The 14,916-nt window shown below is 39.1% G+C and overlaps 2 protein-coding genes across 2 annotated transcripts; one reads left to right on the plus strand and one right to left on the minus strand.

The window, feature by feature from the left end:
• Positions 1-8,046: 8,046 nt before the first annotated feature.
• LOC120067506 lies at positions 8,047-8,526 on the minus strand. Its single transcript, XM_039019056.1, has one exon. It carries the CDS (start codon positions 8,524-8,526, stop codon positions 8,047-8,049), a length of 480 nt encoding a protein of 159 aa, XP_038874984.1.
• Positions 8,527-13,514: 4,988 nt separating this feature from the next.
• LOC120067507 (protein PXR1-like) lies at positions 13,515-14,018 on the plus strand. Its single transcript, XM_039019057.1, has one exon. It carries the CDS (start codon positions 13,515-13,517, stop codon positions 14,016-14,018), a length of 504 nt encoding a protein of 167 aa, XP_038874985.1.
• Positions 14,019-14,916: the final 898 nt, after the last annotated feature.

Consider the following 14,916-nt stretch of genomic DNA (forward strand, 5'->3'; position numbering starts at 1 on the left):
CCCGAACGAACTAGATTATATCTCTTCCCGTACACACTGCGGGATGAGGTAAGGAGGTGAACAATGTCCTTGATGGCATTGTGCATGCAAGCTTGACCATCTGCAGAGGATGCCATTACGGCAACTCTGAAAAACTTCTTCCAATTAGCATCCCTATATCTATGTTTAATGGTTTCCTTTACAACCTTCATTTACTGATTTCTAAATTTTTTTATTTACTGCTTATTAGAATTAGCCTTTAATGCTTCATGTGTTTACTTTCAATTTAATTCAATTGTGTATTTCCATGTTGTGTTTAATTTCTTTACTTCTATGCAATAGTAGCGCTATTCTTAAAATTTTATGAATGACTGAACAAAATGATGAACACCGCAAAGTCTTATCGACTTGCGTTTTTGATGAATTAAAAAAGAAAAATAAAGGTTGGTATGTATTGCGATTATGGGTACATTTTGTGATAACAAGATACACTTTGCGTCCATTACACTCAACTGCATTGCATTGAGGGGTGTGTTGCGCGCGTGTGTCCTTTGCTCGTCCTTAGCAAAATGCACTATGTTGAGGTAGTGTTGCGCTGGTAGTATTACCATGCGCCCGATCCTCAAAAAATGTGTTCAGTTAATGGGTGTGTTGCAGGATGCATGCATTGTTACCCGTCCTCAGTAAAAATGTATTTGCGTTTAGGGAAGTGCGGTGTTAATTTTTAATCATGCACCCGTCTAAATTAGATTCAAAAGATAATTTCAATTCATTATTTTTCATTAGTTAACAAAAATTTTTGATTCTTTATATAGGCAACAATTTTTGTATTGCGTTAATTTTAATTATTTGTATACTTTGTTACTATTCAATACAACTGAGTAAATATTCTCTCCAATTTCCTGTGCCTTTTTTTTATCATCCTTTGTCAATATTTGCGATGTTCTTGATCTATTACTGTTGCATTATTTATTGCGCTGCCATGATGTATAATATGTTTATACTTAGAAACATTTCCCATACTTTGTAAATTCTGACTAACACTTAGTTAATTCGTAGCTTAGCAGTACTTTACCTTTTATCTTTCAAAGTTCTACGCAAACCTTCTTTTTGAAATTTTTCTTCTAAATGTTTGTCTATTCTGTCCAAACAACGTAATGAGGACCTTGCGCATCTCTAAATTTGGGGGTGTGGAAGGTCTGAGCATATGAGATCAAGATTATGTGGTCATTAAGAAAATGCATTCATTTTTAAAAAATAATAATAATAGTAATTTCAATAAATTTTCATACAAAACTCCACTGTCAGCGCAAGGGAAAACTTCAAAAACATTCCCAACCTGATATGAGTAAGTTGTGAAAGGAACCTACTCATAGTTGGATGTTCACATGACACCCGTGGGAGCAAGCCAAAACGAAGGTGAGTTTCCAAGAACAACGCAGTATGAAAATGGAAAAGAAAAATAAATGCAAGAGACAAGTCCTCTGCACATCATGAGTTAAAGTTGAATTGGCACACAACCATAGTTGGATGTTTGCATGACACCCGTGGGAATAAGCCAAAACGAAGAGTGTAACCATGATCAAAAGTCTCTAATAAATGACGCAAAGTTTGACCACTGCATATAGATGCATCAAGTTGTTTTGATAAAGAAAAGGTAAACATTCTTTTTTTAAAAACTAGAAAAAGCATTTTTGAGTAGAAATTTGTTATATAGAAGAATAAAGTAGGGCTCTAATATGAATTAACAAGGATAGAAAGAAATTACGTTTTCAGGTAATGTGCCTAAGTGTAACATTCGGAGCAACCAATCGACGCAAAACTATAGGATAGGAATTGAGCTTTATTGCCTTAGTAGAAGATATGCTTGAGGACAAGCATATATCTAAATTTGGGGGTGTGATAACTTGTAGAAATACAAGTTATTTATGCTGCCTTATTTAGATATTACGGCCAAAAGAGAGAAAATATGCGTCGATTGTATGAAAATTAGCTAAAGAATACAATAATTATAAATTATCGTAAATACACCCATTAAGACCATTAAGATGGTAGAAAAGGATATTTCAAGTCTGTTTTGCAGGAAACCAAGTCACCGCTTGCGACCAAGGCTCAGAGAGAAACTGAACAACGCATCTCCGTCACATTGCGCCCGTCAAATCAACACTGAAGAGACGATCAATGCAATGCGACAGTCGATCCAGAGCTGAACTTCAACCACATTCGGTAATAAAAACAACACCGCATGTGGACACACGATCGAAAGATGCAAATGAGCAACACAAACGCAGAGGATTATGACACGTGTACAACTAACCGTTGTGCATATTTGACAGACTGATTGCATAACAGAAGGAATATTTATTCCACCATTGTCGGACTTTCCATAACAACAAAGTGGGGACCACAAGTCAGAGAGTCAAAGCCTTCAGCCTATAAATACCCTTACAGAATTCACTGAAAGATATACTGGATACGGGGGAAAATTGATACGAGGCTATTGAGAGAGAGCTTATCTGAGTTTGATCAGAGGAAATCCAGGAAGAGAAGACACAAGGCCGAGAGGTGAGTCTCAGTCTAATTCTACCAAATCCCCACCGAGAAGCTCTGTACTTATATCCCTTTTACCGGTTGAGTAAGCCTGAGAAGAAAGCTCATCCTTCCATTCACTCCATCAACGCCAGCAAGCGATTCTCCATTCAAGATCTATGCCAAGACATTGATGCTTATTTGTATTTGTTTCTCACTCTCATTCATCATTTGTATTTCATCTTCTTAATCTCTTCATTCACAACCATGAATCAAACGTTAAATAGTATTATTGAATATCTCGATCATTTCAATTTACACTTCTCTGTCTATTTCTGTATCCCCATAAATCATTTTCTCCATGATATTTTCTTAATCCCTTGGTGATTAATATGAATTAAACAAGTAACTTAATCTGTGCTAAAGAAATAAAGAAGTTTAGTTAAAGCATGCTAGACGGCATCTTCACTTGTGAGAGCAGAAGTGAAGATGTCATTCTCATCTGTCAAGAGAAGGTTAGAATAATGCGTTAACTAAAGCAAGAAGTACTTCCAAAGATGGAAGCAACCTTGCGTTCATCACATTCGTCCTTGTTTCACCATAGAGATGGGAACGCAGCCGATCATCGAGAGGTGTATGCCAAGGGAAAAGTGAAACCATACTTATGCCTTTAACGCAATTAAGGAACTTGTGATGTTTGTACTAATTATCTTTTTTCTTTCTGTTTCACACATAGACTTGCCACTACATAACACGATCTTTGTATAATCTTCACAGTCAGTCTCACCCTCAGTATCTTGTATCATGAAACTTGTATCTTGTATCATTATAGCTTAGGTTTATTCTATCGCAATTTTCTTTTACCACAATTTACTTTATTATCTCATTTTTATCGCTTACCTTTACTTTATCGCATTTTTAAATACTTGTACAAACAACCTTTATTAATTTGAAAAACCCCCGGTCGCATGTATCACAAATATAATGCAATAACCTAAAACAATCCTTGTGTTCGACCTTGGATCACACCAAGAAACTTGGGGTGAAATTATACTTGGTTTCAATGCAAGGAAACTTGTGACAACACGTAGTATACTACAAGAACATTAATTAATAATGCATATCTAGAAGTAGTATCGCATATCATTGCATAAAATCTATGACAGCAAATTTATGGCATGAAGTTGTAGTTTATAGATTCAAAATTTGCATGACAAGTTTATGGTGCCGTTGCCAGGGAACTGGTAACGAGGACATGGACTTGAACCTTGCTTGCATAGTACAATTTCTACGTGTCGAGTTGTGCCATTGCCAGGGAACTTTTAACGGGGACATGGACTTGAACCTTTCTTGCATAGTACAATTTCTGTGTGTCATCGTGCTACAAGCTCATGTTGCCATAAACTTGTAACGCTAAATGTAATCTTATGCTATGATATTGATCATGCACATTTTATGCGATACTACTTGTAGATATATGCGTTGTTAACTATATGCTTGTAGTATGCTATGGAGTAATGCGTTGTCACAAGTTTCTTGCGCTGAAACCAAGTATAATTCCAACGCAAGTTTCTCAGAGTAATACGAGGTCGAACACAAGGATTGTTTTCGTTAATGTGTTACTTTTGTGATACATGCGACAAGTTTTTACAATTAATAAGGATTGGGTTTGTACATGAATTTAAAATTGCGGTAAAATAAAGTTGTGTTAATAAACTAAATTGCATTGAAAATAAACCTAAGCTAATGTGATACAAGATACAAGATACATGATATACATGATACTGAGTTCGAGACTGACTGTGAAGTTTATACAAAGGATCGTGGTATGCGATGGGAATCCTTATGGATGAATCAGAAGGGGAAAGAATAATTAGTACAAACGTCGCAAGTTTGTTAATTGTGTTAAAGATGTAACTATCCGCTTTCCCTGGGCATACACCTCTCGATGATCGCCCGCATTCCCATATATCTATGGTGAAACAGGGATGAACGTGGTGAACGCAAGGTTGCGTCCATCTCTGGAAGTACTTCTCGCTTTAGTTAACGCATTCTTCCAACCCTCTCTCGATAGGCGGAATAGTATCTTCACTTCTGCTCTCACAGGTGAAGATGTTGTCTAGCATGCCTTGACTAAACTTAATTATTTCCTTAACCCAATTAATTTACTTGCTTAATTCTTGATAATTACCCATGGGATTAAGAAAACATCATGGAGAAAATGAATTATGGGTGAACAGAAATGGACAGAGAAATGATAATGGAAATGATCATAACATTCCATACTAAGTTTAAGCGTCTAATACATGGTGTGAATGATAGACTACGAAGATGAATACAAGTGATGATAAAGAGATAGAAACAAATACAGAAGAGTGTCAACGTCTTGACACAGATCTAGACGGTGGTCTTACTTGTCGGCATGTGGAATGGATGAACAGAAGATCTTCCCTCTCAGGCTTGCTCGTCTGATAAAGGTGACCTTCGTACAGAGCTTCGATGGCGGGGATCGAAAGGATTCTTTGCCCGGAGACTCACCTCTCGCCCTTGTCTCTTAATTCTTCCCGGATCAACTCTAATTAGTCGCTACCAGTCTTTCTCTCATATCAGTATATGCATTTTTCTCTGTATTCAAGCATATGCCTTCAATGAAATTGCAGAAGCTATTTATAGGCGAAGCTTTGACTCTTTGCATTGTGGTCCCCACTTTATTGTTAAGGCAGTTCCTGAAATGGTGGAGTGAATATTCCTTCTGTTATGCAATCAATCCCATCAGTAATGCACAACGTTCAGCTGTACACACGTCAGAATCCTCCGCAATTGTGTTGCTCTTTACATTTTCGATCGTTTGCTCGCATGCGGTGTTGTTTTTTATTATCGCATGTGGTTGAAGTTGCGTTGATCACAAAGCTCTTGATCGAGTTTCGCATGCGCCATCATTGCGTCGATCGTCTCTTCATTATTGATTGACGGGCACAATGCGACGTAGATGCGTTATTCATTTTATCTTTGAGCCATAAACGCATTCAGTGACTTGATTTCCTGCAAAACAGACTTGAAACATTCTTTTCTACCATCGCAATGGCGTCAGTGGGTGTATTGACGACAATTTATAATTCTTGCATTTCTTAGCCAATTTCCATACTATCGATGCAACTTTTCATCCTTTTGGTCGCAATATCTAAATAAGACGGTATAAATAACTTGTATTTCTACAAGTTATCCACTTGTCCTCAAGCATATCTTCTACTAAGGCAATATTGTTCAGTTCTTATCCTAAATTTTTGCGTCGATTGGTTGCTCTGAATGCTCCACCTAGGCAACATCACTTAACAACGCAATTTCCTTCTATCCTTGATAATTCATAACACAACCCTACTTTATTCTTCTATACAACAAATGTCTACTAAAAAATTCCTTTCTTGGTTTGAAAATAATGTTTACCTTTTCTTGTAAAAATAGCTTGGTGCGTTTGGATGCGGTGGTCAAATTTGCATAATTTATTAGAGACTATTGATCATGGTTACACCCTTCGTTTTGTCTTATTTCCACGGGTGTCATGCGAACATCCAACTACGGTTGTGTGCCAATCTTAAATTCAACTCTTGATTTTCAGCTAAGTATAACTTTTGCTAGTCAGAGGAGTTGTCTCTTATACTCTTTTTATATTTTTATTCTCTCATATTTCTTTTCTTTTCATATTGCGTCGTTCTTGGAAACCTACCTTCATTTTGGCTTGCTCCCACAGGTGTCATGCGAACATCCAACTACGAGTAGGTTCCTTTCATGACTTAACTCTTATTAGGTTGGGCTTTTGATTTTCCCTTTCGTTGACATTGGAGTTTTGTATGAAAATTTTTTCTATTTTTTTTAATTATTTTTTTAATGTACGCATTTTCTTAATGACCGCATCCACTTGATCGCATATGCTCAGACCTTCCCCACCTCTAAATTTAGAGATGCTCAAGGTCCTCATTGCGTTGTTTGGATAGAATAGACAAACACTTAGAAGGTTTGAGCAGAATTTTGAAGGATAAAAGGTAAAGTAATGCTATTGCTACGAATTAACTAAGTGTTAGTTAGAAAATAAAAAGTGTGGGAAATGTTACTAAGTGTATGCATATAAGTCATCATGGCAGCGCAATAAATAATGCAAAACAAAAGAAAACGAACATCACAATAGTTGACAAAGGATGATAAAGACGAGGCTAATGCATACGGAAAGAATTGTTACTTAGTTGTATTAAAAATTAACCAAGTATAAAAGGAATTACAAATAACGCAATACAAAATTTTAGCATGTACAAAGAATCAAAGAATTAGCTTCTATACATGGAAAAATAATGAATGGAATTAAAAATAAAAGAATGACCGCAATAAAAAAAAAAATTAAAAAGTTATTGAGGAGGAGGAGGTTCAGGTGGAAGATTTTGATGAGGTATGCGAGGAGCTTCTTGGAAATGCAGATGTTGTTGGAGATGCGAAGGCCACTTTATGGAGGATATTATATTTGCACTGCAATTCTTTGATAGTATGATTGACAAAGTGGGTGCCTTCATCACTTATTATGGCACGTGGAGTGCCAAAACGAGTGAAAATATTCTTCTCTAGGAATTTAGAGACTACCGCCGCATCGCTTGCGGCGCATGCTACTACTTCTACCCACTTGGAAACGTAGTCGCTAACAAGATATATTTGGGACCATTCGATGGTGGGAAATGCATTTGGTCGACGGCTAACAAGATATATTTGGGACCAGTCGACGGCTAGCATTTGGTCTATGAAAGGTAGGGGAAATGATCTTTTTTGTTGTCGCATTTAATTTGCGGTAGTCCATCCAAATCCGCCATCCGGTGACAGTCCTTTCCGGTATCAATTCATTATTTGCATTAGAGACTACCGTCATTCCTCCCTTCTTCAGCACGCATTGCACGAGACTAACCCACATGATGTCGGCTATTGGATAGATGATGTCAGTGTCTAACCACTTGATTATCTCCTTCTTTACAACCTCCCTCAGGGTTGAGCCTGCGTTGATGTTCAATCGATCCTTTGTGATCCTCTTCGAGACAAATTCTATGCATACAGTGGGAGGGGGCTGATTCTTCTAATGTCTGCGAGCGTCTAGCCAATTGCTTTTACATATTTTCTCAGAATGCTTAGCAGCACATTTTCTTGGTCTTCATTAAGTGCAGAGGAAATAATTAAAGGTAGCTTTTCATTCTGCCCCATAAATGCATACTTCAGGTGGTTAGGAAGGGTTTTCAGCTCTATTGTTGGTGGTTTCTCTAAGGACAGTTTAGTTGTTTTTCTTTCTTCATTCATTGTCGGCTTAACTTCTTAGGATGCGATCACCTCATCTTCTTTGGTTTTTTTTTCTGTGATCCCATTGCATGCTACAATGGATATGATCGCATCCTCATCTTCATTTTTATCGTCAGGCTTCTCTTCATCATTCAAACTTTGTTCATCGTCAGATTCATTAAGGTCTTCTTCATCAGGACATTTCATGGCTTGGATAATGTCAAGCCTGAGCTTCTACCCATTCACGCTCAGCGTGATCTCTCCTTTGTGCACATCAATCTGGGTGCAACCAGTTGATAAAAATGGTCGCCCCAGGATGATGAGCACAACCTTGTCTGCTTCATAGTCTAGGATGATGAAGTCTACTGGTAATATAAATTTTTCGATTGTAACAAGAACATCCTTCACCTTCTCTTCTGGATACACAAGAGATCTATCTGCTAATTTGAGAGTCACCGTTATGGGCGCAAGTTGCCCCACATTAAGCTGCTTGAAAATTGACAGGGGCATCAAGTTAATGTTGGCCCCGAGATCGCATAGCGCTTGACCGATGTATAACCCTCCAATAGAGTAAGGTATAGTGAAACTTCCAGGGTCGTGCATTTTCGGTGGAATGATAGATTTTGAACTTTGCGTCAATGCCACTGTTGCAAACTTACCAGTGCCTCTCTTCTTCGTCACCATATCCTTTAGCAACTTCGCATATGCAGGCATATCCTCAATTGCTTCAGTGAATGGAATATTAATATGCAATTGTTTTAACATATTCATGAAGCGTTGATACTATACCTCATCATTTTTCTTCCTTTTGAGTCTCTGTGGGAATGGTGGCAGCTGTATTCTTACAGTCCCCTGTTCTTTTAGCTCCGAGGTGGATGCAATCTCTAGTTCCATCGTATCTTTTTCTTCTGTTTCTTCTCAAATCAATGCAATCTCTGGTTCCAGTGCAATTGGAGCATTCCGGCTAGGCTTCTTCTTCTCCCCTGCCATAGTCTTTCCGTTTTGCAACGTCATAACTTGACATTGCTCTTTACCTATAACCTTGGGTTGCGTGGGAGTTCTGTTGAACTCGCGGGGCCCCTTGCGGTTTGTTCTTGAGTTCGCCCGTAATCTGGCCTATCCGAATTTCCAGGTTGCGGATAGACGTCGCTTGGTTTTGAAGCACAGTTTCGTTCTTTTCAATGTATTGCTTCAACAAACTTTCCAAAGTGGAAGATTGTGATGCCTGCGAACTGCTGGCTTGATTATTCGGTTAACCATTAGTTTGGGGGAAAAATCCGGGTGGCCTTTCTTTTCGTGCCACTGATTGAAAATTTTGCTGTAGATTTTTCCACGCGAAGTTGGCATGGTTTCTCCACCCAGGGTTGTACGTGTTAGAAAACGGATTATTCTTCACAAAATAGATTGGCTGTAGGTTTCGTGGGCATTCCTCCATTTGATGTCGTTCACCGCAAGTAGCACAACTTGCGGTCATCTAGTTGATTGCGTTCACTTGCCCACTATGCGTTGCTGGGCTATTAATTGCAATTCCCTGTATCATGTTCATCATCGCAGTCATTCGACTCTGAAAGGATGCGATGGCCCCATTATTCGCATCATTGTCCTTGATTCTCAGTCTCTGATCGCTTTCTCTCCAGTCTTCATGGTTTTTAGAAATGCGACCAAGGATATTCTTGGCCTCATCATAAGTTTTATCCAGCACACCTTCAGCTCTTGCCGCATTGGCAATGGTCTACGAAGCAGGGTTTAATCCATGATAAAAAATCTTCATCTCTAAGCAGTCTGGTAAGCCATTATGTGGGCAATCTCTTACCAGCCTCTTAAACCTCACCCAAGCGTCGCTGAGCGATTCGTCAATATCTGATAACTTGTAGAAATACAAGTTATTTATACTGTTTTATTAAGATATTGTGGCAAAAAGAAAGAAAACTGCGTCGATAGTATAGAAATTGGCTAAGAAATGCGAAAATTATAAAATTTCGTAAATACACCCACTAACACCATTGCGATGGTAGAATAGAATGTTTCAATTTCTGATTTGCAGGAAATCAGTCACCGCATGCATTCATGGCTCGAAGATAAAATAAACAACGTATCTACGTCGCATTGCGCCCATCAATCAAGAATGAAAAGATGATCAACGCAATGACGGCACAACCAACAATCAATCAAGAGCTTTAGCGATCAATGCAATTTCACCCTCATGCGGTAATAAAAAACAACACTGCATGCGGCGATAGATTGAAGATGTGCAGAGCAACGCATTTGCGGAAGATTCTGACAAGTGTACAGCTTTCAGTTGTGCATTTCTGACGGGTTGATTGCGCAACAGAAGGAATTTTCCCTTCTCCCATTTTAGGAACTACCATAACTATATAGTGAGGGCCACAAATTCAAAGAACCAAGCCTCACCTATAAATATCTTCTTCAAATTCACTGAAAAATATACATGTATACATAGAGACGTGCATATACTGATTTGGGGAGAGAGGCTGGTCTAAAGTGACTATCCAGAGCAAATCTGGGAGAACAATTAGGCAAGGCCGAGAGGTGAGTCTCCGAGCAGAGAATACTTCCAATTCCCGTAGCTGAAGCTCTGTGCGAAGGTCAATTCTACCGAGCAAGAAAGCCTGAGAGGGAAGCTTTCCTCTCCACCACTTCCACACGCCGGCAAACACATCTCCGATCGGGATTTGTGTCAAGACGTTGACACTCTTTCCATATTCATTTCTAATCTCTATTTCATCTTCTGTATTCATCTTTTTTAATCTCTCATTCACACCATGTATCAAACACTTAATTTTAGAATTAAATATTATGATTGTCACCATTGTCATCTCTCTGTCTCTTTCCATACATCCAAAATCCATTTTCTCCATGAAATGTTCTTAATCCCCTGGGTAAATAACAAGAATTAAGCAAGTGAGTTAATTTGTGTTAAGCAGATAATTAAGTTTAGCTAAAGCATGCTCGATGGCATCTTCACCTATGAGAGCAGAAGTGAAGATGTTATTCCGTCTATCGAAAGAAGGTTGGAAGAATGCGTTAACTAAAGCGAGAAGTGTTTCTAGAGATGGAAACAGCCTTGTGTTCATCACATTCATCTCTGTTTCACCATAGAGATATGGGACCGCGGTCGATCACCGAGAGGTGTAAGCCAAGGGAAAGTGGAACCTTAGTTGCGTTCTTAACATGATTAACAAACTTGCTATGTTCTTACTCTTTACTCTTTCTCTTTTTGCTTCATTCATAAGACTTTCCATCACAAACATCGATTCTTTGTCCAACTTCACAGTCAGTTCTCGACCTCAGTATCATGTATAATGTATCTTGTATCATGTATCATAGTAGTTTAGGATTTTACTTTATTAACGCAATTTTATTTCATCACAATTTATATTTCTGTACAAACCCGAATTCTTTATTCATTTGTTAAAAATTAGTCGCATGTATCACATAAGTATCGCATTGATGAAAACAATCCCTGTGTTCGACCTGGGATCATTCTGAGAATCTTGCGTTGGAATTATACTTGGTTTCAGCGCAAGGAAACTTGTGACACGCATTACTTCATCGCATTCTACGAGCATAGCACTATCAATGTATATATTTAGACTAGTATCGCATAAAAATGTCTTTATCGTAAGCACTTGAGTATAAATAGCATCATTCATTTCATCCATCAGCACAATAGATAGAAAACATTTCATTCGTATCCTTACAAGTTTATGGCAACATGAGCTTGTAGCATAAGATCTATCATCACAGTGCATGCATAATAAAGGACATTCATCAAAATATAGTCAACAAGTTTATGCCATCGTTGTCGGGGACATGGACTTGTTCATTCATTCATATTTATATTTGTCCACATGCTTAAGGATATAAAAATTTTGTTACAAGTTTATTGCGCCATTGCTGGGGATTGGTAACGGTTAGTGTTGAATACTTTTGGTGTATTTTGTAGGACAGATCTCTTTGTACTGTCTAATTAACGCAAAGAACAGGCTGACGGTTTATGAGTACTGGAACCGATTTAGAATTCGAAGCTGACCTAGAGATCAGGTGTATTTTTCGCACAGGAACACATCAGAACCAAATTAAACACCGAAATTTCAAGACATACGGTTGTGGAGAATGCATGGTTTGAGATAAGGCCGGTCATGCTTCGAATGATCCAAAATGTGGGACAATTTAGAGAGGAGAAGACCCGCATGCTCATTTGAACAGCTTTGTAGAAATGTGCAACGCATTCCCCATACCTGGTGTGACTCCCGAAGGAATTAGATTGTGTCTCTTCCCATACACACTGTAGGATGAGGCAGGGAGGTAAACAATGTCCTTGACGACATTGTGCAGGCAAGCTTGACCGCCTGCAGAGGTGTGGATTGCGGTAATCATGAGAAAATTGTCTTTCAATCCAAATCACTAAAATCTATGTTTAATTGCTTTCTTAATTGCTTTCCTTTATTGCTTTATGCATTACGTTGTTTATTTTTTTCTTAAACTAGCTTTTATTGCTTTATGAATTTACTCTTCATTTAATTTAATTGCGTTAATTTTCGTGCGATTATTTCAATTTCCTTCCTTTCTGCATTAATTGCGTTATTTTAAATTCTCTGTGAATGATTGTTTAAAAGAAAATGAATACCGCAAAGTCCTAGCGACTTGCGTTGATGGAAAATAATAATAATAATACATAATAAAATACATCTGATATGCATTGCGATGATGGGTGCATCTTGCACCGACAAGATACACTTTGCGTCCATCCTACCCAAATGCATTGCGTTGAGGGGTGTGTTGCGCTCGTATGTATTTTTCGCCCGTCCTTAGTGAAAACACACTATGTCGAGGTAGTGTTGAGCCAGTAGAAATACCGTATGCCCATCCTCCAGAAATGCATTGAGTTAAGGGGTGTGTTGCACTGATACATGCGTTGTTGCCCATCCTCTGCAAATATGCATTTACGTTAATGGATGCATATCGTTAATCTTTAACCTTGCGCCCATCCGAATAAAACACATAAGATAAAATTCTTTTTGCAAAAAGAGTAGTCCCATCGTTTAGGCTTCCAAGGAAATGATGACTTAGAAGATGAAAGGGCGTCCTTCTCTGCTAATTCATAAATGTGAGGAGCGCGGTGGTAAGCTTTTTGAGTACCTTGAAGCTTGCCACTACAAAATTTGCATTGAGCCCATCAAGGCCCAACCTATAAATTACGTCCTTTTCCATCTTAGGTCATCTACTTGAATATTTTGCGAAACGAAAACCCTAGCCAATCCTTTGCATACCCAGACCTTCAAACTTTCCTCCTAAACCCTAAGAGCTTTCCTAACTCTTTCAATTAGTACAACCATGGTCGATCAATCTTTCCATTCATCCTCTTTACCCTCATCACCTTCCCTAGCCCATGTAACTGCAAGAGAGGTGGCATTCCTCAGAGCAAGCCACCGCCTCGTCGCCCAGCCAAAACCCATCCCACAAATCGCCGAAAAACCTCAACGAAAGCCTTTAGTAGCCAGACCACTCCAAATCCGCGAGGGACAGAGCACGGAGAGTGCCCCACTCCCAAAAGTATAATCTGAAAGAGAAAAGAAGAGAAGAGACAACAGAGAAGTGTTCTAGAGCATTCTGAGTAATATGGGGAAGGAGGGAGGGCTACCTGAAGTGGGAGTCGTTAATTAACCCCAAAAGAAGAGATGGAAGAAGCTTCGCGGAGAAGTGCCCTGGCCATTTTGAATCCTAAGGAAACTATTCAAATAGAATCCTATGAGGGACCCATCAGGGTTGCTTTGGAGGAAGTGGAAGAGAAAAAGCTGTCAGAAATGGTTGAGGAGAAGAAGAAGAATAAGAACAAGGAGAAGAGGGTAGAAAGAGATGAAGAAGCCCAACCAAGGAAGGAAAAGAAAGAAAGAAAATCGAGTGAGGAGAGGGAACTCGGACGAGAAGGGAAGCTCCTGAAGAAGAAGGAAGAAAAGAGAAAGAGAGCTGAAAACCCAGAGGTCAATGGAGAATTAACCATCGCAAAGGTGGATGAGGGGGTGTCAACGCAACAAAGAGAATCAGTGCAACTTGAAGAGGAATCAATGAAAATAAGAATGGTTGCAACTGACAATGGAGAGGATCCAGACATCACCCCTCTTATACGGCGTTGTAAAGAGAATATGCCGCAAGGGTCAACAATCGACCCAAAAATTTTGTAGAGTCTAGTAGAGGAGAAGGAAAGGAGGAGAAGAGAGGAAGAAGAAAAGCAAGAAAAGATGTTACGAGCGCAACAAATCATCGTAGAAGGCAATTTAAGAAGAAAATTACACGATGAAGAAGTGCGTCGTAACAACGCAATTTCGACAGAAGAAGAGAGAATAAGGCTCGAGGAAGAACAGCGCATATTGCTGGCCTCGGAGCAATTTGAAAGAGAAATGAGAAAAGAGGAAGAGGAAGAAAAGAAGAATAAGGAAGAGAAGGAGAAAAGGCGCAAAGCAAATGTGCTGCGCATTCGAGAGAAGAAAAGCAAAGAAATTGCGGAGTGGGAAAATGAAGAACAACACGAGGAACGGGAACGGAGATAAAGATAAAGATCCCACCTTGCGTTGACAAAAGAGAAAGGCAAAGCAAAAGTTGAAAGCAGTGAGCCTGCGTTGGCCAAAGGACGCTCATAAAGAAGAAGGAGAATGACGATATGATGACGAAAATGGGGTTCTTTCCTACGCCAACGCAACTACTGGACTTAATTACAAGTGTTGTGTTGGAACATGGGTGGGAAACACTCTGCCAGTGCCCATCCATCGTACTCCCAACGGTAGTGAGAGCTTTCTACAATGGATGACTTCATGGCACCAAAGATGCAGTGATCATGAAAGAGGAGACAATGCCTTTCAGTGCAAGGGACATCAATGAGTTATATCAGATGAAGGACATCCAGAGGCGCCGGGTAACAAAATTATTGATGATCCCACAGAAGAACAAATGGAGGATGCGTTGAAGATATTAATGCAACCGGGCACTCAGTGGTCGGTATCGATGAAAGGCATCAGAACCCTTGCATCCAATAAACTACTTCTGGAAGCACGGCTTTTGGTGTATTTGGTAAAAAAAGGCGAC

This window comes from Benincasa hispida, chromosome 12 (assembly GCF_009727055.1).
Source record: "Benincasa hispida cultivar B227 chromosome 12, ASM972705v1, whole genome shotgun sequence".
In the NCBI taxonomy this organism is placed as follows: Eukaryota; Viridiplantae; Streptophyta; class Magnoliopsida; order Cucurbitales; family Cucurbitaceae; genus Benincasa; species Benincasa hispida.

Bases quoted from the DNA above. Each gene is read 5' to 3' on its own strand.
- LOC120067506 (XM_039019056.1), bottom strand. From the start codon at position 8,526: ATGCCTGCATATGCGAAGTTGCTAAAGGATATGGTGACGAAGAAGAGA.
- LOC120067507 (XM_039019057.1), top strand. From the start codon at position 13,515: ATGGAAGAAGCTTCGCGGAGAAGTGCCCTGGCCATTTTGAATCCTAAG.